The following is a 27,816-nucleotide window of genomic DNA, read 5'->3' on the forward strand; positions in this document are numbered from 1 at the left end:
GGCGTACACAGCAGTGTAAGACCGGCCTTAGCAATAGACTGGAGAAGCCTGCTGTGTAGGCGAAACGTTACATCAATAGATATATCCAGGTGTTGAACATGTCTTATTCTCAACTTGCTAGATTCACACTACCATCTAGCCTAATGGACCCTATCGTACTCTTCTTAAAACTATGTAGTAAGCCTTTCTTAATTTCCTGACCACTCTGAAACTGAAGAAATACTTCCTGACATCCTTGTGGCTCATCTGTGTCTTATACATCCAGCTGCCCCTCAATGCCTGTTTCCTGCCTCTCAAACAGCCTATTCCTCAGAGCACTTTGAATGGTGTTATTCTTTCTTTGGTTATTCTCTCCTCCAGTGTCCTTAGATTTAATTTCATTAGTCCCTCCTAATAGCTCATGCCCCTTAGTTCCGGTACTAGTCTCGTTGTATACCTCCCAGTTCCTTCAGTTTCTTAACATTTTTTTTTTCAGGTGTTGATTCCATGCTGGTGTTGCATACTCGAAAACTGGTCTAACATATGTTGCATAGGGTTCCCAGATTGAATCTTTTGTTGATATTCCTGAAGGCTACCTTGAGAGTTGCTAGACGAGGATTGGCTGCAGAGGTTATTCGCTTGATGAAAAGAAAATGAACATGAATCTCTAAAGGGTCGAACTTATGACCTCTAATAAAAGAGAAGAGACCATCTCGAGGTGGTGAGAGTGTGACGGCTGCAGCCTTCCAATCACCGAAATCTGGCAGGTCATTAAAACCGACAATCCCAAAAGGTTCTCTTTATTTATATCACATAATCACAATAATCAATATTACAATATGCAATATGATGCTCAGCTTAACATTAGGACAAGAAAATGGTGATGCATTAAATAGTCTCTATGTTGTCTATGGTACACTATATACACTGTACACTCTCTGCTCGCTGGCCACCACAGCTGCTGCTGCTGCTGCTGTTCCAGCCTCTGCTTGTGCAGCAGCTGCATCTTCTTCGATGCTGCTGCTACAACTTTGCACCTTCTACTGCTGCTGCTGATGCTGGATACTTACATTACCAGCAGCTGCAGGCACTCCTTTGTACACTATGCGGGCGTAATGCCCAAATTTTACCCATCTTGGGCGTGATCTGGGGCGTGTTCTTACGCTGCTACTGTACAAAAGCTCGAACTGAAGCTCAGGGATGCGGCGGAGGCGGCGGCGGCGGCGGAGGACGAGGAAAAGGCGGCTGCGGAGGAGAGGCCAAGACTTCCCAGGCCTCCAGACATAGAAGACATGCCATGCACAGGCGGCGCTGACATGAAGCCGCCAGCCATGGAAGAGCCGTGCATCTGGCCGCCGTACATGTAGTGTGACATGGAGCCGAACCCAGAGCCTCCAGTGCCGAAACCTCCAGTGCCGAAACCACCGAAGCCGCCCTTGTCCAGAGGCTTCAGCATGTCTGGGAAACCCAGCATCCCTTTCTTCTTCTTGGACTTCTGGCTCAACTTGCGGTTGCGAGTCTGGATGCCTTCCTTCTTCATGGAGAGCGGCCTGGCTACCTACAGGGAGACAATAAATGTTGACTCTTAATACTTTACTTATAGCTACACTTAAAATTATAATATAATTAATATAGTATCTTTATTTCTACATGTACAAGGTATCAAGGCCTAGCTGACATCAATGACATACTACTATATAGAAAGACCCTTGTTATGCACAACATTTCGGGCAAATATCCACATTATCCAGACACATCACGTAACCTACGAGAAGATATATATATATATATATATATATATATATATATATATATTATATATATATATATATATATATATATAACAAGTCGGCCGTCTCCCACCGAGGCAGGATGACCCAAAAAGAAAGAAAATCCCCAAAAAAGAAAATACTTTCATCATTCAACACTTTCACCACACTCACACATAATCACTGTTTCTGCAGAGGTGCTCAGAACACTAAGTTTAGAAGCATGTATGTATAAAGATACACAACATATCCCTCCAAACTGTCAATATCCCGAACCCCTCCTTTACAGTGCAGGCATTGTACTTCCCATTTCCAGGACTCAAGTCCGACTATATGAAAATAACCGGTTTCCCTGAATCCCTTCACTAAATATTACCCTGCTCACACTCCAACAGATCGTCAGGTCCCAAATACCATTCGTCTCCATTCACTCCTATCGAACACGCTCATGCACGCCTGCTGGAAGTCCAAGCCCCTCGCCCACAAAACCTCCCTTACCCCTTCCTTCCAACCTTTTCGAGGACGACCCCTACCCCGCCTTCCTTCCCCTACAGATTTAAACGCTCTCCATGTCATTCTACTTTGATCCATTCTCTCAGACTAGGCCTCCTAGGCTGGAAATAAATATTACAGAACTTACAACTATTACGAAACACATAGTAAAACAACAGCTGTATTTTCTAAATGTAAATAGAAGTTTGTAAAATTTATCTGTTATCTTATGTGTTCATGAGGAAGAAAAGACCAGTAATCGTTTCAGACGTGTGTGTGTGTGTGTTTGTGTGTGTGTGTGTGTGTGTGTGTGTGTGTGTGTGTGTGTTTGTGTGTGTGTAGCCGTGGGCGCGTGTGTATGCGGCGTGGGCGTGCGAGGTCAAGGCCTCCTCCATCAGTGTCAGGTTAGCAGTCGTGGGGCGCCACACTTGCCCACCCCCACACTCCCTACTCCGCCCACACCTTACGTCAAGATTAACTCCGTCGAAACCACCCACGTCCGCATCATTCCCATCCTTACACATGCCCACCACTGGGCTCATATCCGCAGCCCTCCAGCCCCAGCAGGTGACCATACAGGCGTCAGGCAGAAGTGGGCATCATTTGAGAGTATTGTAGTGGTGTGTGTCAGGGTGGACCCCCAGCAGCGGGGTCGCAGCCCCCCTGGGGAGGACCCATTGTGCTTTGCGGGACCCCCAACCGATGCCCCCGCCCCTCCCCCCACGCCCACACGCACCTGAGCAGCTACCTGTGCCCCGCCAGTCTGCCCACGCCCGCATCTCTACCCCGTGGACCGCAAAGTGTAATTTAACCACACAATAGACGCACGTCATTTTTCACTGTGAGATTACCGCAAGATGGCCGAGCAAGACGTCACTGATGGAATGTTAGTTACCAGAGTCTCTCCATTCACCCTCACCTCACTCCACTTCTCACTCCATCCCTCCATGTCTCACTTCCTCCACAGCATCCCTTCCTTATCTTACTACATAACTTCTGCCTCTCTCCACTTCTCACCTCGCTCGTCAACCTCTCTTTCTATCTCGCCACTCACAAATTCCTCTATCTCTCTTCTTTCATTGCTCAATTTACCAACACACACCCTTCCCTCCATCTGTTCTTCCTGTTCCCTCAAGTAGTTCACTTCTTCCCACCACAATTTACTCCCTCTCTCCAAGAACTCTCGCTGTCTTGAAAGGAAAAACGGACAGGTACGTTAATTAGGCCAGTAGCGGTGCTAGCAATGAGGTGGAGACTTTGTGGGCTGAGGACGGCTTTGTGCGGGCGTGATGCGCTGCACGGCGATTGTATTGACCTGTCTACGTCTGTCTGTCAACTTTACGACCCAGCACACCCTAGTTTTGTCATCCGCCATTCTCGCGTCCGCTCGGCTTGCTTCCAGGCGGGTGAACTCTCTTTGTTGGCCGTGGTCAGAGTCAAAATGAGTCCTTACTCGGCAGATAATCTCAAGGCAGGAGGAGCCAAGGTGGGCGAGAGGAATGACGGCAGGGAGGGATGGAAGGAGGGAGGGAGGGATGGCAGGGAAAGATAGAAAGGCGGTAAGAAGGGTAAGAAGAGATGGAGAAGGCTGGGCAGTACGTGTAGTGGGTCACACAAGGAAGGAAATTCAAGAGAAAACGTTTAAATAATATACATCTAAACGTACTTTTTTCTTGACTTTACAGAACCTTGTTCCTAGACTGGCTTATGGCTAGGCTCCGGGAGGAGAAAAAATCTCTCACGCCCCTTAATTCTAAAACCAGCCTCGTTGTATACCTCCCACGGTATAGGCCCAAGGCCTATATCGTCAACAGGTTAATGAGGAGCTGACTTTCCTTGATCCAGTGCTTAGTCTCGTGCTGACTCAGGGGAGTAAGCCGAGTCAGTAACAGATTCAAGCGACAACCCTAGGGAGTTAAACCGTGATCTTAAGTACAGGGATGAAGACTGACTCCGGGGAAGGGGAAATAATGTGTTCTGTTCAGCACGGTAAATAAAACCCAGCTCTTAGAGAGTGTGAACTCCCAGAGAGTCTGGTCGTAGTTTATGCACCAGGAAACAAGACAGCGTCTGTATTAATGTTGGTAAGATTGCTGACAATATGTTAAGTAAAAGGACACAAGTGTAACTATCGCGACATTTTATTGTGGCAACGTTTCCCTCTCCAGGAGCTTCTGTCAAGCCGAAGTATCTTTAATGAGCAGCATGTCCTGAAGGACATGCTAGAATGCTTCATTCTCCTCATTTTCTTTGACCAGTCTTGTAGCTAATTGGGAGTGGATGCTGAAAGGCCAGCAAAGAATGCAGCTCGAAGATGGCTAGATAAAGAGAGAGAGAGAGAGAGAGAGAGAGAGAGACTGACTCGATTATCCATGACGTTTAAATATTATTGCGTTTAGTTTACCAAGGAGAGCACGGACAGTGTAATAAGGCAGACACACATACACGAAAAGAGAAGCTTTATCAAACAAGGTTTGATAAAGCTCCCCTTTGAGCGAAACGATGTCCGATAAAGTCTTGCAGTAAAGTAGAAAAATATTCTATTTGCAGGCATTTTTACCTTTCGACCAACCCAGAACTCAGGTTATTGTGGGACAGAGACACGGGAGAACCTTCTCTCCTTTTTCCTCGCTGAGCTGTGACTTGACAGTGCTCCAGCAAGGACCGAAACGTCGTCATAAATTTCCTTTCCTAAGTGAGGGTTATATGTGAATTGTTCCAGCCACCTTATTGTGATTTGTGGTTCTTTGTGGGAGGTGTTATAGTCGAGAAGAGACGTGCAGGGCCACATAAAGAGGCGTGTATGGTCATAGAGAGACGTGCAGGGTTATAGAGACGTGCAGGATTATAGAGAGACGTGCAGGGTTATAGAGAGACGTGCAGGGTTATAGAGAGACGTGCAGGGTTATAGAGAGACGTGCAGGATAATAGAGAGACGTGCAGGGTTACAGAGAGACGTGCAGGGTTATAGAGAGACATGCAGGGTTATATAGAGACGTGCAGGGTTATAGAGAGACGTGCAGGGTTATAGAGAGACGTGCAGGGTTATAGAGAGACGTGCAGGGTTACAGAGAGACGTGCAGGGTTATAGAGAGACGTGCAGGGTTATAGAGAGACGTGCAGGGTTATAGAGAGACGTGCAGGGTTATAGAGAGACGTGCAGGGTTATAGAGAGACGTGCAGGGTTATAGAGAGACGTGCAGGGTTATAGAGAGACGTGCAGGGTTACAGAGAGACGTGCAGGGTTATAGAGAGACGTGCAGGGTTGTAGAGAGATATGCAGTGTTATAGAACAGAGAAGTGCGGACAGAATATAGCTCTGGATCAATACAATATTATAGTGGAGATAATAAAGACAGGGGTGCCAGATAAAAGAGACAGAGCATGGGGATGGGTTAAGAGGAAGGGGTAAATGTCACAAGAAAGTACCAGTGGAAGAAAGTACCAGTGTGAAGGTTAAGACACATGTGCAACATCTGGATATCTTTATTGTAGACGTTTCGCCATCCAGTGGCTTTATCAATACAGATTCTAGGACATAATAGGAAGACAGTAGAACTATATACAAAAGATGAGGTAATCAGTCCCTCGGCCTTGGAGTTAGTATTCACAGCATGTGTCTTAACTTTCATATTTGTCGGTATTTTATACCTTTCTTGCACAAAGTACCAGTGGAAGAAAGTACCAGTGGAAGAAAGTACCAGTGCAGCACTTGGAACTACAGGTTCCAAGTGCTGCACTGATTTATACACTCTAGTTATCCGTCCTAGAACGTAAGGATAATACACAAATAACCCGCACATAAAAGAGAGAAGCTTACGACGACGTTTCGGTCCGACTTGGACCATTGACACAGTCACACTTTGTCAATGGTCCAAGTCGGACCGAAACGTCGTCGTAAGCTTCTCTTTTATGTGCGGGTTATTTGTGTATCGTTCCAGTCACGGTATTGTGCCTTTTTTGTTATTTAACGTAAGGATAACATCGGTCTCACTATTTCAAAATATATAAAATCATTCTTCCGTTATTATTATTATTATTATTATTATTATTATTATTATTATTATTGTTATTATTAAGGAAGACAGTCATATCGCCAAAATACATAGTGTTAACACGGTTCTTTCCATGGTGTTAGAGATTCAAAGGTGTTTTGTGCCTAAATTAATCACTGTTCAAAATAAACTGTTATTATTATCATTATTATTATTATTATTATTATTATTATAATTATTATTATTATTATTATTATTATTGGAAGCGCTAGTCCCCGTAAGCATTATGCAGCGCCAGGGATTGGGAGGCAATCATATTCAACCCGCCAGAGGATAGCTACAATTTCTTCGAATCCTTAAGAGAAAACGGAGGTAGGTGAGTGGACTAGGCGAGCACTAGAGAAGAAGAAATGGGCGGCAGAGGAAGTGGGTATCAGATCATCCGTGCATGTGTGTCCCGTGTTGAACAAACAAGCTACGGAGACCAGCATGTTCAGAGCCCACAGCTGATCCTCCCTAACCCTCCCTGAGCCTTCTCAACACACACTGAACCCTCTCAGATCATGTACTGAACCTTCCATAAACAGGTGATGTGCCTTCTGAAACACGCGCTGAAATTTCTCAAATCACCTTGAATCTACTCAAATACATGATGGACCTTATCAAAACGTTCCGACTCTTCTCTCTCTATATAAAAAAAAAGGCACAATACCGTGACTGAAACAACACACAAATAACCCGCACGTAGGAGAGAGACGCTTATGACGACGTTTCGGTCCGACTTGGATCATTTACAAAACTAACACACCAGGGTGAGGGAGCTACATCTCAATAACATGCTAAGTTTTATCGACGCATGGTAAACAAAGAAGAATTTAGTCGGATTATTAACCACGAAAGTCATTAATCCTGGATCACAACTGGGGGTCCTCTTATTAAAGTCTTTACCCGGGATGCGACGCACAAGAGTCAACTGACTCCCTGGTATCGATTTGTTGCTAGGTAACAGGGACAGTGGGTGCTAGGTAACAGGGACAGTGGGTGCTAGGTAACAGGGACAGTGGGTGCTAGGTAACAGGGGCAGTGGGTGCTAGGTAACAGGGGCAGTGGGTGCTAGGTAACAGGGACAGTGGGTGCTAGGTAACAGGGGCAGTGGGTGCTAGGTAACAGGGACAGTGGGTGCTAGGTAACAGGGACAGTGGGTGCTAGGTAACAGGGGTAGTGGGTGCTAGGTAACAAGGGCAGTGGGTGCTAGGTAACTGGGGCAGTGGGTGCTAGGTAACAGGGGCAGTGGGTGCTAGGTAACAGGGGCAGTGGGTGCTAGGTAACAGAGGCAGGCAGTGGGTGCTAGGTAACAGGGGCAGTGGATGGCAAGTAACGGGCAGTGGATGCTAGGTATCGGGCAATGAGTACCAGGAGACCTGCCCATTCGTCCAGCCTCGTAGTGGGGTTCGACCCCACGTCCTCTCGGATGTGAGCCGAGAGCACGGCAGCAGGCCCACTTGCCCATGCCAGGCAGGTCCAACTCACACCCGCCCACGCACATCCACTCATGCTTATATACAACCCATTTTCAAAGCAATCCAAAGTTCTCACTTCAACAACGCTACTTGCGATTTTGTTTACCTCATCCACAACTCTATTGCCAAACCAGCACTTTGCCGTATCCGTACTAAATATAAACTTGTCAAACTTGAATCTATTGCTGCGAATCCTGTTCTGGTTAGATACTTTTAGCACGTTATTTACTTTCCCTCTATTTCAGGCGTAAATTTGTACACTTCAATTATATCTCCCCAAATTCTATATCTTATCATCATTTACAAACACACTAAGTCTCAGTATTTGCTCCTCCACTTCACTCTGGAGCCACGAATGTAAAAAAAAGCCAGGGTCGTCCCTCTTGTCTTTTGTTAACCTACAATGGACATGTTTTCTTGCCAAAAGTATTTTGTTTTGCTGTATTTTCTGTCGTGTGTTTCCCTTATATACAGCCTCTGGAAAATACAACCGCTTTTATAGACAGCTTCTGGTATATACAGCCTCTGGTATATACAGCCTCTGGTATATACAGCCCCTGTTATATACAGCCTCTGGTATATACAGACTCTGGTATATACAGCCACTGGAAAATACCTCTGGTGTATACAACCTCATTAAAATACCTCTGGTATATACAGCCTCTGGTATATACAACCTCTGGAAAATACTACCTCTGGTATATACAACCTCTTGTATATACAATCTCAGGTATATAGAGTCTCTGGCATATACGGCCTCTGGCATATACGGCCTTCTCGGCATCCGGATGACACTAACGTCACGGCAGGAAATAAGAAGATAAACAAGATATAGAGATAAAAGGAGAGACGCAAAGCCTTCCTTAACTTCAACCAAGCCGACGTCAAGACGAGATGGACTGTGCGACTTAGTCGAGTTTTCCCACGAAGGTAAAATACCTTCTTTATAACCAACCCTTAAAAATGCTCGTCTTTATTGAAAAACATTATGCTGCTTGTATTAAGTGGTAAAGTATACAGTGAAAAAAAATAAGATATAAGAGGGAAAGGGGGGAGGGGAGTAGCCTAAGCCTGGGCCACGGGCATGGATCTGAAGGCGGGAGCGTGGCGCCAGGGCGGTGCGGTGGTCGCCAGACTTACCAGAAGCATGACGAAGGAGGGGGTAAAGGTACACCCCCTTCCCTCACAACCCTCTACACTTCCGTAGTTTACGCTACAACCGATCACACACACATACACGCACTTAGCTGTTGTAACACCAGTTATACCACCCGCTGGTTACCGTCCAGCTTGCCTATTAGATGCAATTAGAAACACTATCCAACCCGCCATGAAAGATATATGTATGATTCGCAGAGCTGCCTCCTAGAGACGTGTGTGTTGCCCTTTCAGGTGGTGACTCTCTGTCTCTGGTAACGCTGCTGCACGAACGTAAATTTCTACGAGTCGGTTATTTTCATGAACGGCATCATAATGAGGGGGAATTTTTAGAGCGAGTGAGAGAGCACGCCTACGGAAGCTGCCGACCGACCCCGGATGTCTCCTTCCTCCCATCACACTTGACCAGGTGTAATAACAGAGAATATCTTAGTCATTTTTAATTATTAATAAACTGATTAACCCCTCATAGGGATTTAACGCTTCATCAAATATATTTTGGTCTCTAATATAAAAAGTGATGTACGTAAAACAAAATGAAGCATATCCAAGTATAGTTTATAATTATTACTAAAGTTAGTCCGAAACAGTCAAGTTTCAATATATTTATTGTTGAAATGCAGCAAATCAGCTGATTTAATATAAGTAAACGTAAAGTGATACGCAATCGAGGGGAAATAAGAGCGACGTAAATATTACGATATTTCTGACAACAAAATGATCATACGATTTTAACGCTTTCATGGAGGTAATTTCGGGTACGCTTAAGGGTCACAAGCAGGTTGCGGAGGCAGTGCTGAAGATCAGTGCGTTAAGATCTACACGTTCTTCACGGAAAGGACTCCTGCAGGTCTGGGAGAGGGCAGCGCGTGCCTCGCCCCTCGGCCAAGGACCTAAGCCTTCACACACAACCGTCGACCAAGATGAAGTGAGTTTTGTCACAGCTGTCTGGGCAACAGATTACCGTTTGTTCACATGTCTACTGTTCTTTAGAATGTCTGAAGTAACATTAAGAGTAACGATGAGTCTGATATTCGTGGATTAAAATGGGTGAGTGATGGTGGTGACAGGTGCGGCTTCTGTGGCCACCCGGAAAGTAAGAGCCAACCAGAAAATTTATTTGTAAACACAAGCCCGTTAAGAGCAGGCATTTTTTTTCCCAACCTTGTTAAACATTAACACGCGGTAAGTGCTACTCCAGTGTTCGTGGACTTACGTACACGGAACTTACCGAGAGGGACAGCGCAAGCGTCAGGTGCGCAAGAATTGCAAGAATCGACTCAGCTTGTTCTTTGAACTTAATTTATTTAAACGATAGTCGAAACAAGGAAAGAGCATGTAAAGGAACACCTTAGAAGCAGTGAGTTTAAGAAGAAATACCATAATGAAGGGAAGAGGACGAGGATGAGTAATATCGAGTTTCAGGCCCGGCGCCACCACCACCTCTCTCACTCCACACACCAACCAGTCCCAATTTTTTTCCCCTCGGCATTTTAGTTTCCCCTTTGAAGTGTAACCTTACGTTATTTTTTTTCCGCGTGTACCGTTACTTCACTGCCTTTATTTTCCACCTGTTACCTTAAGACAACAGTGGAGTATAACCCCGCAGATAAACTATAACGGAGAGGGTATAAACCAGTTGCTACAATTGTAAACAATACTTGTCCTCTTCTTCAGACAACATCGCGGAATTTAAAGTATAACGGAGGTAAAAAAAATTAAAAGTGTCGACAAAAACGTTTCTACATTTCCAGGTTCAGTCAAACCCGTGACTGTTGGGCGTAACATGAGTCCCGAAATGAGGGGTTTTGACGATGATAATTACTGGAGAAAGAGGGTGAAGAGAGGGGAAAGGAACCACATTAGGAGAAAAGGGGAAACGCTGACGCCGATGTTTTGCGGTCTGTCTCAAAGGAGAGAACGAGAAATGGAGGAAAAAGTGGAATGGCTGAGGAACCAGCCGTCCGAGGCAATTTAGTGAAATTAAGTGTGTGTGTGTGTGTGTGTGTGTGTGTGTGTGTGTGTGTGTGTGTGTGTGTGTGTGTGTGTGTGTGTGTGTGTGTGTGTGTGTGTGTGTGTGTATGTGTGTGTGATATGAAACAATGTTCGATGATCATTTTATCAGGTTGGAAAGGTATCAGAAAAGTGAGGTAATGCACGAGTCTCACATCCCCAGCTGAAGGAGGTTTAGTGTCTTCACCAGTCAGCTGGTAGACTCACCACAAACATATGGACAGCTTTTCACACCCCAACCTTCACCCAAACCCCAACCTTTCTCCCTCCTTCCACCCATCTTACTCATTCGTACCAACCCCTCTCTCAATCCAACACCCATCACCTAACATGAAATCATCACCCACACCCAACTCTTCATATGTAACCATCACACACAAACACATTCATCCGTTCACCCATGTCTTCAGTAACCAAACATAACCAGAGATGTTACAGCTAGGGTTGGGTGAGCATCATCCGACATGTATATAAGACTTAAGGAAGACTTGAATGATTGAAAGACTACTCACGACCACCAGAGTCAGATCAGACTCAGCACGACCACGAACATGACCCACTACAATAAAAAAATGACTAAGGTGTCATCAATATCACTACACTACTGTGTGTGTGTGTGTGTGTGTGTGTGTGTGTGTGTACTCTTCTAATTGTACTCAACTAATTGTAGTTGCAGGGGTCTATTCCTAGCTCCTGGCCCCTCCTCTTCACTAGTCGTGTGTGTGTGTGTGTGTGTGTGTGTGTGTGTGTGTGTGTGTGTGTGTGTGTGTGTGTGTGTGTGTGTGTGTGTGTGTTTATGTCTGCGCGCGAGAGCTGACGATCGGCGTGAGAGGTGTGTAAGTCTATCCATGGACAGATGTTTGACGGCAGACGCTATATTTTACATCGCTTTGGAATAATTATGCCTTACGCGACACCAGACCTCGCTAGGGAAATTTGAGTCTTGTGGCAGGAGGCAAGAGAGGCGGAAGTGCACTTTTCATCCTAGGGAGGCTTCTGGCAAAGGGAACATGTGTTTGAAGGGCGGTGATATATCTTCCATTTCTTCTGCATAATTATGCAGCGGGTGTCGCTGTTGCTGGTAAGCGACATTGACCTTAATGACACTAGTGTATTATGTTCAAAGTTCAGCGGAGCAATGCGTCACTCTCAGTGTCTTATGGTAGCGAAGACTCGTAATTTGCAAGGTTGGGGCCATGACAGTCGTCAGCCACAATGCACAGAAGGCTCAGCTATGCACACACTGTCAATAATAGAATAGCACCTCGTAACTTGTGGCAGATGAGCCGGTGGTGGGGGGGCGTGGCAGGCACACATGAGTCAGTGTTTAACACTGTGGGAGCCACTGGCAAGATGGTGGCTTCAGGCCCCACCTGGTGGCCATTTCCACAACTTCACTCAATACATCTCATTCTTCCTTATGTTCTGGTTTCTCCACCTAACGTTCATACTATATCTAAACGTTTGTTCGTTACATAATTTCTTTTGGCAAATATATTCGCGAACGTTTTTATTAACGTTCTTGGTAAACAAGATGATTCGACGGGTGACTACGAGAGATTTCACGTTCACTCACGCGAGTTATCTTTTCTTATTTAACGTTGAAGTCAACAGAGCAATAGGTCAGAGATGTTCCCGGGGTCTTTCTTCTCCCACCAGCTCCCCCCACACACACACACAAACTCCAAACAATTCCCACACTTGCAACCATACCCACGCCCACACGTGAACCCAAATCCAAGGTCCCAAACAGAGGCGCAGTGCCCACGCGTCTCCCAAGGAGGAAGAGTGCTCACACGCCTTCCCAAACCCACGCCCACACCCTGTTCACACTCACACCCACGCCCAAAATCTCCAACAGAGGAGCAATGTCCACATTAGCATCGGCCACGATCACCATAATTTGTCGACGGGGATAAATACTGCCAATTTCTCAAGATTTGTAGGCTGGCATTAATTTCCCTCCCCCTCCCCCAGAGTTAAGGAGTCGGGATGATAGAGTCATAACCAACAGGCGCAAATAAAGCGGAAACTCCTGCCGCTAATGCCTGGTAAATCAAGCCACCTCGCCCGTTGCGGAATATTCCGTGATCACCAGTTACTGTGAACCTCGACTAAGGGGCCTTTACGGCGTCGCACATAAATGCTTGGCTGTTATGATCACATTATCGTGTTATGACGCTCTGGTGGATCTAGTAGGAAGAAGAGGACGACGATAAATGGAGAATATAAAGGAGGAGGTTAAAAGAGGAATATAATGGAGGAAAGAATATTGAGGACAAAGGGGAATACAAAGGAGGAAAATAATGAAGAGGAGGAAGAGGAGGAGGAGGAGGAGGAGGAGGAGGGAGGAGGAGGATGAGGAAGAGGAGGGTGAGGAAGAGAAGGAAGAGGAGGAGGGGTAGGAAGGAAGAGAAGTAGGAGAAAAATAAGGATGGGAAGAGAAGGAGCTGGAGGATGAGAGGATAGTCAGGTAACAAATCAGGGAACCAAAAACTTCTACTGGCAAGAAGATCTGAGAGAAAATCTACAGACGACTGGAAGAGATGTTCACTGTGGAGTCAGAGTTAACACCACAGAGACGAAGATACGAGGGAGATCACTGTAAACTGGACAATATCATACACAAGACGGTAAGAAGTGAAAAAAAAAAAACAAGAAAACTGGGAACTGGAACCTGACAATGTATCAACATAGGCCCTGAAAGAAGGAGCTGAAGCTCTGTGTGAACTACCAGCAAAAGTCTTCAACAAGTCACTGAACGTAAGGCAACTGCCATTATTCATTAAAGGCGACTAAAGGCAGTAATGAACCACATACCTGCATTCTTGGCATGCATATAGTTATCTAAGGTGGATTATAAGAAAGACTATTAACACAGACTTAGAAAAGGACAGTACTATCTGGCAAATCCTCCGGAGTTCTACGAGTGGGTAACATTAAAAGGGAGAGGGATGAGAAGGCTACATGTCCCTGGTATATGGAGGCTTCACTACTGTATAACAACAGAGACTAATTGATAAACTAAAAGAGTAGGCATGGAAACTGGAAAAGTTATTATAATGGGATTCAAAATGCATAAAGGAAGGATGCAGAGATTGATAGTAAGGTAGAATGTATCAAGTTGAGAAGACATGACCGGTGGAGGTCTCACAAGGGCCTGTATTGAGACCGGTACTATTCCTCATATAAACAAACGACAATCCAGAAAAGAGCGATACCTTTTGTTGTCTGCGAATGATGTAAACCCAATGAAGACAATACAAATTTGAAAAATAGAAAAGGATTATAAGACGCCTTAGACTACTTGGATGATCAGGTAAGTGTAGTGGCTAGAGGTATGAACAAAGTTATCAAAAGGGAAGAAAAGTGTCGGCAGCATATAAACATCTAGCCTAGAGCGCCATTCCGATACCTTAAGAAAGAATTATTCAAGGCTCTTTGTATGATGTATGTCATACTTGTCAAAAGGAGTGCTGTACCATTCTGTAGCCCACACCTATAAAGCTTTTAATTAAACTGCAAAAAGTTCAGGATTTTATAGGACTAGTCTTGTAACTGAAAAAGCTGACCAACGTGAAGAGAACACCAAAGGAAGACATAACAGCAACGTATAAGATATTAATAGGGCAGAGAGTGCAGAATATTTACAAGGTGGGATAGGGACCAGGTGATTCACGAGTTAACCCGTCACTGGTTCCCTGGGATGGCAGGAAATACTTTTCTAAGCAGACAGGCAGGAAGGTATGAAGAGAGACAGGTAGGTAAGTATGTAGGAAGTCTGGTGGGGCAGAAAGGTAGGCATGTAGTTCGCTGGAAAGGTAGGTAGGCAGACAGGAAGATAAGCTCAGTGAAAATTATCTCCCATAATTGAACTCAACTCTGACGACAAGTTTTTACGGAGAGAATTACAAGGCTTACAGATGCTGGCAGAGAGAGAGAGAGAGAGAGAGAGAGAGAGAGAGAGAGAGAGAGAGAGAGAGAGAGAGAGAGAGAGAGAGAGAGAGAGAGAGAGAGAGAGAGAGAGAGACTCACGTTGTGTAGCTTGTAGTAGAGACCGCAGGCGTTGCACACTGACTCGCCGTTCTGGTTGCGTCGCCACAGCGTCGTCGTCTGCGTCTTGCAGTTGACGCAAGACGTTCCTTCACGACGATTGGCGGACTGCGGGGATAAATAAAATAGTCAAGGACGTTAGAAGTATTCACTCACGAAGCGACTTCATCAATTCTAGTGGAAATTGATGCAGTGTCTGGCGAGCGAAACATCTCAATAAAGTGTCATGAACTGTATACTGTACCTTATTAACATACTCCTTAATAAGTATCGACATACTTAACATACTGCTATACGGTTTACGGCTTCCTCAGTTCGATACAGAATTTTGGACAGAGGAAGTCACTGGTGGGCGAAACGTTGCAATGGTAAAGATACCCAAGTGTGACACATATGTCCCAGTTCATCAACTTGTCGGTTTTCTGAACCACTTGTCTACAACTCCGGAAAAAAAAATAAGCTTGACAGAGAGAAGCAGTTAGAGCTTTATCAAGGTCTGGGTAGAGCTTGATGAAGCATTACACTAGGAAAAATTTAACTGGTATGGTAGAAAGTGCTTGGTAAAGTGCTAACCACTTATTAAAAAAAAGCTCTTCCCAATTTAATGCTTTATCAAGCTGTACCCAGACCTTGATAAAGCTCTACACACTTCTTTCTCTCAAGCTTACTTTTTTTGGGGTTTGCAGACAAATGGTCCAAAAAATCGACAAGTCCTTTTTTTTTTTTTTTGCACTTACTACCATACCTGTTATCCAACAAGGCTGATAAAATTCTGAAAAAAAAATTACCCTCTACTCATTTCACGGTGACATTGAAATGGCCAGGTTTATGGAGCTGACAGAAGCATTTCCCGCTAATGTTATTAGACCCCAGCGCTAAACTGATGTAAGAGTTCATAAAGGAGCCATTATAAGGGAAGTCTTAAGAAGGGGACAAGATCGACACCATGATTGCTAGGATTCACCCAGCGGTCGACCGCGAGTAACATCCCCCTCCCCAGTGATCGACCCCCATCTCCTCCCCCTCCCCAGTGATCGACCCCCATCTCCTCCCCCTCCCCAGTGATCGACCCCCATCTCCTCCCCCTCCCCAGTGATCGACCCCCATCCTCTCCCCACCCCAAAGTTCGACCCCCATCCCCTCCCACTCCCAAGTGATCGACCCTCATCCCCTTCCCAGTGATCGACCCTCATCCCCTTCCCAGTGATCGACCCCCATCCCGCCTTTTTTTTTTTTTACACTTTTCATGGTGGCGTGCATTGCAAATTTTAAAGAGAATCGATAAATAATTCTGCGCTACTTTCGCAAGGAATTACTGAGCGTTATATAAGCATGATGCAAAAATCACAGTGGTGGTAACGAGAGAGAGAGAGAGAGAGAGAGAGAGAGAGAGAGAGAGAGAGAGAGAGAGAGAGAGAGAGAGAGAGAGAGAGAGAGAGAGGAATAGGAAAACTCCAGGAATAGGTCACAGGCAAATCACAAATCGCTTTTGTGTAAGGACTGGATAAGCTGAAGGTGACTACGGTTAGCTTATATCATTATTATTATTATTATTATTATTATTATTATTATTATTATTATATTCAAGGGAAGTGTTAAGCACTTAGAGCCTGGGGAATGGAATGCAATAAGATTTGATCTAAGAAAAGGAAGGGTACCTCCAATTCATTAAATCAAGAGCCCTTTACCATCATCAAGGCATCAACCTCGAAGGAACTCCTATTAAAACTGACTAAATTATTTCTAGGCAACCAGCGAAAATATGGAGGATTGAAGACGTGCAGTGGGCGCGCCGCCCCCCTCCTCCTGACCGCCCCGAGGATAATCAATGGTAGTGGGCGCTGATGGCACGATAGGGAAGGTGGGCCGTGATTCGCCGAGGATAGCAAATGATTGTGTGGCCAGCACACGGCTGGGCCAGATTAGGCACACTTTTTTCTATATATAAAAAATTGTGTAGGCTAAGAGCTGTCTTGCTTTTAGCTCACTTCAAGGCTTTTTGTTAATGGTATTAAAAATAGATTGGACAGGTAGATTACTGGGTGTGGTTGGTGGGTGTGTGTTGGACCTGCCTAGCGTGGACCTGTATGTCAACCTTCATTATGTACAGTCAAGTATTTAAAATAAAATGCGCTTTATGGCATTTTATTAAAAAGACGTTTCGCCCACCGGGGACTCTGTCAGTTTTTAAGTGAAATGTTACATAAATGGTTTGAAAAACCATTTATGGTTTGGAAAACCATTTATGTAACATTGAAGTGAGATATAACAGAGTCCCTGTTGGGCAACTCTAATCTGTTACTTATCTGTATATCTCTTATCAATATAAAATGCTTTCAGATGAGCTGATGTAGGTAACATCTCTTAGCTTGTAAATAAAGTTAGGAACTCCTAAACCTAACCTTGTAAAACCTTGTGTAAAAAAAAATCTTGTCACTAAAAAATACCATAAAAATTATAGTGTGTCTTAATGACACAGCATAGGCCTATAGGCCTACAACAGTGCTCGTCTTAGGATAGGACTCACAGTAATTTAGTAACACTTAGGTGCAATGGTGTACATGAATGGTATACAATACCGACAAGATGGTATAATGGCATAAAATACCGACACGATTAATAAAAGCATAAATTTAGTACAATGTGTTGCTTTATTGACAAAGTTTCGCCCAAACAATGAGTTTCACCAGGAAGACATTATGCGCACGTTTACAGGGAACTTAGTGACATGAAGTCAGGTGACAGGTAGGACTTGATTAAGCCCATTGTGTGAGAGAAACGTTGTCAACATAGGATCACATTATGCTGCGTTTGTGTCTTTGTCCAACACTCTGGCAGATATTTACTGCTGGATGAACAGAGACAATATTTACGTACGAAGACAGAACAGACAACGAGTAACCAGATCATGAACATGTAAGTTCATTACCAGTGTAACTTTGAACAAGATATTGAACACTTATTAAGGCTGTGGGACTGAACATTTCAAAAATTATCTCTCCACTTCTTCCTCTGTCTATAGTAATAAAATCACCTCTGTATTCGACTGAAGAAGCCTACAGTGCAGGCGAAACGTGTCGGCAATAAAGATAGCCAAGTGTTGCTCATACGTCATATTCATCTTCCTGTCGATGTTTTGTACCATTAATAATATGACAGGTCTCGTTTAGAGAGAGAGATCAGGATCTGGGTCCCTTGGTGAGCCACACCAGTTCCCTGGTGAGCCACACCAGTTCCCTGGTGAGCCACACCAGTTCCCTGGTGAGCCACACCAGTTCCCTGGTGAGTTACACCAGTTCCCTGGTGAGCCACACCAGTTCCTTGATGAGCCACACCAGTTCCCTGGTGAGCCACACCAGTTCCCTGGTGAGCCACACCAGTTCCCTGGTGAGTTACACCAGTTCCCTGGTGAGCCACACCAGTTCCTTGATGAGCCACACCAGTTCCCTGGTGAGCCACACCAGTTCCCTGGTGAGTCACACCAGTTCCCTGGTGAGCCACACCAGTCCCCTGGTGAGGTACACCAGTAGCTCACTGTAAACCAATGAACTTCTGGTGTTGTGTGAGGAACGTACCGTGCGTTGCTTGGGCTTGATGAGTGGTCGGTTCTGGCCGTTCATCTTGTAGTAAAGGCCGCAGGCGTTGCACAAGTAGTGACCATTACCGTCGCGTCGCCACAGCGGCGTCGACGTAGCGCCGCAGTTGACGCACTCGCGGCCCTCTGCCGGGAACACCGCATGCGGCACGATCAGTTAAATGTCATGTTCCACAATTGTTCAATAAATAATAATAATAATAATAATAGTCTATTAAACAACATTCGTTGAATAAACACACATTTTAACATCAAATATTGAAAATATATCCATATTAAAACGTAATATAAAACTATAAAACAAAACTCGTAAACACAAATTATAACATTATATCATTATACAAGTAATAATAATTTATTAAAAATTGAAAGAAACAAAACAAGTAAACACATAACATTAGACAATGAAAAAACCTAGCGTAACGTAATGTAACCTAACCTAACTTAACCTAACATAATGTAACCTAGCCTAGCCTAACCTAACCTTACTTAGCATAATCTAACCTAACGTCTTTAATTATCAGCCTAACACACTGGACTATGTTGAACTGACTCTTCCAAAAGTCTCCTGAGAGTTGGCTCAGTCAGAGGTAACTTCAAATTGAGCACTTCTGAAGTGCTTAAAAGTCGACGCTCTCTCGGTGTTTTCCAGAACTGATTCGATATCATTACTTGGCTCAACACCAAGCTGGCAGTTACCGCCTCTACGCTCTTTAAAATGGCGATACAGACGAATGGGAAATTTATTTGAATTATTGAGCACAGTGATGAGAAGACCCTATGGAATAGCCGACGGGCGCGCGCGAGATTCGTGCTAGTGAGCCCACGGGCTAGCTGTGGCCTCGGCGACGGCCAGGGATAGGGGAGGCAAGAAGGGAAGGGATAGGAGAGGAAGGGATACAGAAGGAATGTGCAATGACTAGGAAAGGGATAAGAATTCTTTGTTAAATTTTCAACATTATGTACAAGTATACTTTTTACCCGACTTTTAATTCTTCCAGCAGGTACGACAGGATAAGACATTCCAGCAGGTACGACAGAATAAGACATTCCAGCAGGTACGACAGGATCAGACATTCCAGCAAGTACGACAGGATAAGACATTCCAGCAGGTACGACAGGATAAGACATTCCAACAAGTAAGACAGGATAAGACTTTCAACAGGCACTTCAGGATAGGACATTCCAGCAGGTACTGGAGTTGTCTTACACAGAAGTGGAGTGTTTATTCACTCAAAATATGATCTTATAACAGGTACTGGAATTTTTAAACACATTTTGTCCAGGATGCGACTCACCACAGTCGCCGAATTAGCAGGTACCTATTTTTTTTAACTACAAAGTGCACGGTGTTATCAGGGAGTGTAAGGAAACTAGCACATACGTTTATCTTTGCCAGGAAATCGAACCCGGGACCTTGCAATTGTGAATCTACTGCCCTCACCAGGAGGCACGCGGCAACCCGGAGAGAAGGAAGCGAGGAGGGATAGAAGGGGGAGTGGAGGGGAGAGAGAGAGAGAGAGAGAGAGAGAGAGAGAGAGAGAGAGAGAGAGAGAGAGGACGGCAGGGAAGAGTGCGAGCAAACGGGACAATTTGCCCACATATTCAATTAGAGTTATCAAGGTGTTATTAATGAAGGAGGACCAAGGTGGTAATTGAGGATAATCAGGTGTGTGTTGCGGTTAATTGAGGGAAGAGAGGCGGAACCAATTGTCCTGCTACGGTGCGAACAGCTGTCCTTCTGTGGAGGGGGGGGGGGGAGGAGGGGGTAAGAACTGGTCATATATTGGGAATAGGGAGACTGATGGATTGGTAACTACAGGAATGCGAAGACTGCAGGATTTGGGAAATCGGGAGATGGGGAATTCTGGGGAATGGGCAAAAGACTTCAAGGATGGGAGACCGGGAGATATATTTCATTCATGGGGAAGCTGCGCTATTATTAAAAATTTAAACAAAAAAATACTTACGAAAATAATTGTAAGGAATATAAATTCATACCATATTTGTATTTAAATTATTGCTTTAATTTCTGAAAGTATTTCTCCTATAATAATAATAATAATAATAATAATAATAATAATAATAATAAATTTCTTGGTTTTACACATTAGTTCATAATAATTTGTGAATATTTTTATTGCATTTGACAGGGGAAGGGGCGTGGACTGGCAGGGGATGGTAGAAGTGAGGGGTGGGTTGAGGAGAGGGGTTGGTTGGGGTTAGGGGATGGTAGGGGTGATGGGTTGGTAGGGATGTTGTTTGGTAGGGATGTTTAGGCTAGTGGTGGTTGTCTGGGTGTGTGACTGATAATAGTATGGGACAGGTATGGTAACTGGTAGGGGTGTTGGATTATAGGAGTGGTAGTTGGTAGGGGTTTAGGGTTGGCAGGAGTAGTGGTTGGAAGAGTTGGGTGGCAGGGGTGGTGACTGATATAATTGGGTTGCAGGGGTGGTGGTTGGAAGAAATGGGTTGCAGGGGTGGTGGTTGGTAAAGCTGGGTTGCAGGGGTGGTGGTTGGTAGAGTTGGGTTGCAGGGGTGGTGGTTGGTAGAGTTGGGTTGCAGGGGTGGTGGTTGGTAGAGTTGGGTTGCAGGGGTGGTGGTTGGTAGAGTTGGGTTGCAGGGGTGGTGGTTGGTAGAGTTGGGTTGCAGGGGTGGTGGCTGGTAGAGATGGGTTGCAGAGGTGGTGACTGGTAGAGATGGGTTGCAGGGGTGGTGGCTGGTAGAGATGGATTGCAGGGGGTGATGGCTGGTAGAGATGGGTTGCAGGGGTGGTGGTTGGTAGAGTTGGGTTGCAGGGGGAGGTGGCTGGTAGAGTTGGGTTGCAGGGGGTGGTGGCTGGTAGAGTTGGGTTGCAGGGGGTGGTGGCTGGTAGAGTTGGGTTGCAGGGGGTGGTGGCTGGTAGAGTTGGGTTGCAGGGGGTGGTGGCTGGTAGAGTTGGGTTGCAGGGGATGGTGGCTGGTAGAGTTGGGTTGCAGGGGATGGTGGCTGGTAGAGTTGGGTTGCACTGGTGAACCGCGGAAGTGTCTGTGAGGTGCCAAGTTTAAACAACAGAGGCGGAGTTCAGAGAAGTGTCTTGAGGATGTGAAAGTATTGTTGTTTCTGGTAGTTGACGATGATTTTGGCTGAGATGGAGAAAGAGAGTGAGGGAGAAAGGGAGAGAAAGGTGAAATCGTGGAAGGGAAGTAAGGCAGGATGAGGGAGCTAGATGGAAAGGTGAGGAATGCCTTTTTCCTTACTATATTATACAAAGACGCACTCGACACACACACACACACACACACACACACACACACACACACACACACACACACACACACACACACACACACACACACACACATATATATATATATAAAGCATTTCTTATAGGAAGAGGAAGAGAGAAGGAAAGGAGGACTGTGAGAGATAGGTAGATGGGTAAGAAAGAATAGGTAAGGAAGCAAAATGGGAGGATGCAGGTAGTATATTTGTGTGTGTGTGTGTGTGTGTGTGTGTGTGTGTGTGTGTGTGTGTGTGTGTGTGTGTGTGTGTGTGTGTGTGTGTGTGTAAGAGAGAGAGAATCTTGCTGGATTGAAGAAATAAATGTATAGTGATGCTCTGACTGGAAGACACGAGACAGAGAGTGGTACTGGGAAGAGGCAGGACGAATTAACCAATGGAATGCTGGAGGTGGAAGTTAGGTTACTAATGAGGATTTAATCAAGTGTTGGAGATGCGAGTCTAATTAAGTGAACGTATATTGGAAGGGTTGCCAAACTGAAGGAAGAACAGCGGAGATAAAGTTCAGATAATCAACATGAGTGTTGAAATCGTGGAACTAATTTCACAGTCAGGGGTGCTGACGTTAGAGAGCAGAAGCGTGAATTTACGATTAGTTAAGAGCATAACTGTTTCAAAATTATAAAATTATATTCACAGTGCGCTAAATGCCTAAGGGTCATAATACACCTGGATTTCTCTAGGTGCAAGTCGTGGAAGGGGATTAGGATGAGGTAATCAGGTTTGCATGCTGAATGAGATATCAGACACATTAGGCAAATATCATAAATTAACTTGAAACAGATAATGCAACTGTAGATATAAATCCAGATATACTCATATTAACTCTTTAGGGGCCTAATTCCTAAGTCTTTTGTATCCATATTCTCTTACGCTTCCCTCCACAGAATGAATATGAGGGACACATTAAACTAGCCGCATCGGGGGCAAAATCTATATCTAAATCAAAATCTAAATCTAGAGGGGTCTCACCTGTGCTGGATCTCTTAGAGTTCTTGGACTTGTCGTGTGAAGGAGAGATGGCTGTGGACGGTATGCTGGAGAAAGGCTTGCTGAACATGGAGCTCACTCCTGACGAAGGATAGAATCCTGAGTACCCGGTATGCGCAGCGAAGTCCATTGAGGAGTGGGCAGGGTAGCCCGTGTAACCCGTGGGGTGGGCGGAGGAGTGGGCAGGAGAGAGGGAATGGGCCGGAGAGAGGGAAAGGGTGGGCTTCGAGGCGAAGGAGGAACTGAAGACGGGGGTGTAGGAAGAGTCAGGCTTGATTTCCAGGACTCCTCCTCCTGGTGAAGCTGTGATACGGTCTGGGGTCATGCGTGCAGCTGCTGTGTCTTGCTGTTGCTGTTGCTGTGCTTGCTGCTGTGGCATGGGGCTGCTGCTCATAGGGTGATCCTGTGGCTGTTGCTGCTGCTGCTGCTGGGGCGGTGGTGGCTGCTGGCTGTTGGGTGCTGTTGGGGCTTCTTCTGGCGGTGTAGGTGGGTACCCGTAGGCGGCATACCCCTGGGCGGGCTGATGGGTCTGGTGGGCGGGTGTGGGCGTGGGCTGGTAGGTCTTAGCGAAGGGCGTGTGCCAGGAGGAAGCGGGGGTGTTGTAAGCAGTGGGGGAGGCGGCAGCCATCTTGTCAGTGCCCAGCCAGGAGTGCAGGGGGTTGGGGAAGTGAGGGTGAGCACGGTACATCCCGCCCTGGGCGAACCGACCTGCAGGGAGACACAAGTAACAACACACATTAATAAACAACAAAATTTAATTGAATAATAATAAAAAAAAACAGCTTACATATTCTCTGCCAAAATAAAACAAATGCTTTCTTGACGATATCAACAACAACAACAAAAAAACAACAACAACGAAAAAAAACTGATATTACATCAATATCGGCGTGTCCCACACACTTTCACGACAAAACATAACAAAAACATGTTTGTAAGTCAACATAGCTACTGTCACGAACATCACCCAGACAATAGAATCATACATCCCGCCCTCTCGACCCGATGGTAACAGGGTGACCGAAAACAAATTTTTCTATATAAAAAAATATGTTAATCCTCATCCCTTCCCCACAGGCAAACAGTGGTGAAGGCCTCCAGATATTACACCAGCAACACCAGCGGTCTCCCACCCCAAGTGTGTCCTTTCTCCCACTCTCCTCAGCAGTATCGAAAAAGAATGGAGTTTGACAGTCAATTGACGGGTTGAGTGGCAGTGGTGTGAAGTGTGAGCGTGTGAGGGCCAAGCAGATGGATGGCTGGTTAGTAGGTTCCATTGTTTGCTATTGTTTGGTAGCACGTGGTTAGTTGGATGGTGATGGGGTCTTGGGTGTGGGTGTGTGGAGGGGGAGGGAAGGGATGGGATGGGTGTTTTTTCCTCTTTGATGGAGGGGCCCCATTCCAAAGTTTCCTTGTAATCGATGCTATTGTTTTCCTGGAGTAGGTGAGCGTTTGGGTGGGCGGTTGTTGAGTAAACTGAGCGAGGCAGGAATGGAAGGAAGTTGTGCTTTTGTTTGTGTACTCACCTAGTTGTGGTTGCAGAGGTCGATTCACAGCTCCTGGCCCTGCCTCTTCACTCGTTGCTATTAGGTCATTCTTCCTGCTCCATGAGCTTAATCATACCTCTTCTTAAAGCTATGTATGGGTTCTGCCTCCACTACATCACTTCCCAGACTATTCCACTTCCTGACAACTATGTGAATGAAGAAATATTTCCTAACATCCCTGTGTGTGTGTGTGTGTGTGTGTGTGTGTGTGTGTGTGTGTGTGTGTTGTTACCTGGAGGTTGCCTGGAGGTTATTCCGGGGATCAACGCCCCCGCGGCCCGGTCCATGACCAGGCCTCCCGATGCATCAGGGGTCTGATCAACGAGGCTGTTACTGCTGGCCGCACGCAGTCCAACGTACGAGCCACAGCCCGGCTGATCCGGCACTGACTTTAGGTATCTGTCCAGCTCTCTCTTGAAGGCAGCCAGGGATTTATTGGCAATTCCCCTAATGCTTGATGGGAGGCTGTTGAACAGTTTTGGGCCCCGGACACTTATGGTGTTTTCCCTTAGTGTACCAATGGCGCCCCTACTTTTTATTGGGGGCATTTTGCATGCCTGCCCAGTCTTTTACTTTCGTAGGGAGTGATTTCTGTGTGCAGATTTGGGACCATTCCTTCCAAGATTTTCCAAGTGTAGATTATGATATATCTCTCCCTCCTGCGTTCCAACGAGTACAAGTCAAGTGCTTCCAAGCGTTCCCAGTAGTTAAGGTGCTTGACAGAACTTATACGTGCAGTAAAGGATCTCTGTACACTCTCTAGATCTGCGATTTCACCTGCTTTGAATGGAGATGTTAATGTACAGCAGTATTCTAGCCTAGAGAGAACAAGTGATTTGAAAAGGATCATCATTGGCTTGGCATCTCTCGTTTTGAAAGTTCTCATTATCCATCCTATTATTTTCTTTGCACGTGCGATCGTGGCACTGTTGTGATCCTTGAAAGTGAGATCCTCAGACATTACTACTTCCAGGTCCTTTACATTATTTTTCCGCTCTATTGTATGGCCGGAGTCAGTAGTATACTCTGTTCTAGTTATTATCTCCTCCAGTTTTCCACAACGGAGTAGTTGGAATTTGTCCTCATTGAACATCATATTGTTTACCGTTGCCCACTGGAAAACTTTGTTTATATCTTCTTGGAGGTTAACCGCGTCCTCAGCAGATGACAGCCTCATGCAGATCCTAGTATCATCCGCAAAGGATGATACGGTTCTGTGGTGTATATCTCTATCTATGTCTGATATGAGGATAAGGAATAAGATGGGGGCGAGTACTGTGCCTTGTGGAACAGAGCTCTTCACTATGGCAGCCTCCGATTTAACTCTGTTGACCACTACACTTTGTGTTCGATTTGTTAGGAAGTTGAAGATCCATCTCCCCACTTTCCCAGTTATTCCTTTAGCACGTATTTTATGGGCTATTACGCCATGATCGCCTTTGTCAAATGCTTTTGCAAAGTCTGTGTATATTAATTACATCTGCATTCTGTTTTTCTTCCAGTGCATCCAAGGCCATGTCATAGTGATCCAGTAGTTGTGAGAGGCAGGAGCGACCTGCCCTGAACCCATGTTGCCCTGGATTGTGCAGATTTTGGGAATCCAGGTGATTTGCAATCCTGCTTCTTAGCACTCTTTCAAAGATTTTTATGATGTGGGACGTCAGAGCTATTGGTCTATAGTTCTTAGCTAATGCTTTGCTGTCACCTTTATGGAGTGGGGCTATATCCGTTGTTTTAAGTGACTGTGGAATTTCACCCATGTCCAAGCTCCTCCTCCATAGTGTACTTAGGGCACGCGAGAGGGGTTTCTTGCAGTTCTTAATGAAAACAGAGTTCCACGAGTCTGGGCCCGGGGCTGAGTGCATAGGCATGTTGTCAATGGCTTTTTCGAAATCTATCGGAGTTAGGGTAATGTCGGAAATCTGGCATACATTTATGGAGTTTTGAGGCTCATTCATGAAGAAATCATTTGGGTCGTCGATCCTCAGACCGATTAGTGGTTCACTAAACACAGAGTCGTACTGGGATTTCAATATTTCACTCATTTTCTTGTTGTCATCTGTGTAAGTCCCATCCTGTCTGAGTAATAAAGGCAAAACACTGCTCGTCCAGAATACCTTTACCTGTTGGGAGTCAGTCCCCGAACAACAGTGAAAGAACACCAAGAACTATCAGGATATACTATGGAACGGGGGAGAGAGCGGGAGGGGTGGAGGGAAGGAGGGAGGGGTGGAGGGAAGGAGGGAGGGAGGTGGAGGGGAAGGGGAGGGAGGGAGAGAAAGAGAGAACGCGTCTGGTAACCTATCTTTCCCTTGCTGCCCCCGTGGCCTCACGTGCCGGGCGAGGCCAAACGAGGGTGCTAATGCGTGGGCGCTGATGGTAGGTCATTATAGGGGCGCTGGAGTTACGGATGGGCGCTTTTACAAGTGATTGGTGCCTCCCACGTGACCCCGAGGCCTGTTGGGGCATTAGTCTTTCCCCGTGGCTCTCCGCCAGGCCTCTGTGGAGGTTCCTTGAAGACCCTTTCTGAACGCTCCTTGGAGTCCCACTGAAGAGGCATCTTGAAAGCACACACTGGAGGATTCCTTGAGTCCTACTCACACTCTGGAGGATTCGTTGAGTCCTCTTCAGGAGGTGGCTTGGAGTTCCACTCTAGAGACTTGATGGCGTCTCAAAGAGGTTTCTTGGAGTCCCAGTCATGAAACTTTTTATTTTAGAGTCTCACTCTGGAGCAGGAGCAACAGCAGCCTTGCAGCATTAGCAGCAACAGTAGAATGAGTAGGACTGAGAGCAGCAGCTGAAGAAACAGTAAAATCAGCATGACTGGCTGGAGGAATCCTACGCAACAGCAGCAGCAGGTACGGGCGAGACCGCAAAGCCACAAGTCCTGGTCCCAGCCACTAAAAGAAGCCAGTTTCAAGACTGACCGACAAGGCCCAAAACATCCGCCAAACATTCATTTTCCCCTCAGACACATTTACTTTTTCGACGAGGGGGAGCCGAGCGGAGGGTAATGGGGAATGACAGTTAACATCTGTATTTGGCAATGACTGCGGTGGAGGCTTTCAGAGCTAATAGGTCTAAGTTGGAGTTATGGCACGCCAACACTCCAGTGACGTCTCAGAACTCATTTTCTGTTTCGAGTTTCAAGAGCCTTCCAGAACAATTTAAAACGGATATACATTGTACAGCCCACACATTGAAATATTTTTTTTCACAGTACCTGCTATCAACTTGAAATAAAAATATTCCCACAGAAAAATAATCATTAAAAACCTTCCATGGGATAAAAAGAAAGAATCAAGTCTGTAAACAAAGTGGAGATGACGAGAAAAAGGTATAACAAAAGAGGGTCTAATCCCGCGTTTCGGGTCTAATCCGCTGAGACTGTAGAAGCACTCAGAACGTAATACGACAACAATG

The 27,816-nt window shown here is 45.5% G+C and overlaps 1 protein-coding gene across 4 annotated transcripts in view; it reads right to left on the minus strand.

Moving 5' to 3' along the window:
* Positions 1-763: 763 nt before the first annotated feature.
* Positions 764-27,816, minus strand: part of LOC128686659 (GATA-binding factor 2) — a 343,354-nt gene continuing 316,301 nt past the window's right edge. For all 4 annotated transcript variants that reach the window (XM_053773669.2, XM_053773668.2, XM_053773670.2 and 1 more), the window contains exons 3-6: positions 22,829-23,554; positions 18,555-18,700; positions 14,962-15,087; positions 764-1,537 (exon numbers count right to left, since the gene is read on the minus strand). In XM_053773669.2, coding sequence (XP_053629644.2) covers positions 1,139-1,537; positions 14,962-15,087; positions 18,555-18,700; positions 22,829-23,554 — 1,397 coding nt within the window. In that variant the 3' untranslated portion in view covers positions 764-1,138. The remainder of the gene's footprint in view (positions 1,538-14,961; positions 15,088-18,554; positions 18,701-22,828; positions 23,555-27,816) is intronic.

This window comes from Cherax quadricarinatus, chromosome 12 (genome assembly GCF_038502225.1).
Source record: "Cherax quadricarinatus isolate ZL_2023a chromosome 12, ASM3850222v1, whole genome shotgun sequence".
Taxonomy (NCBI): Eukaryota; Metazoa; Arthropoda; class Malacostraca; order Decapoda; family Parastacidae; genus Cherax; species Cherax quadricarinatus.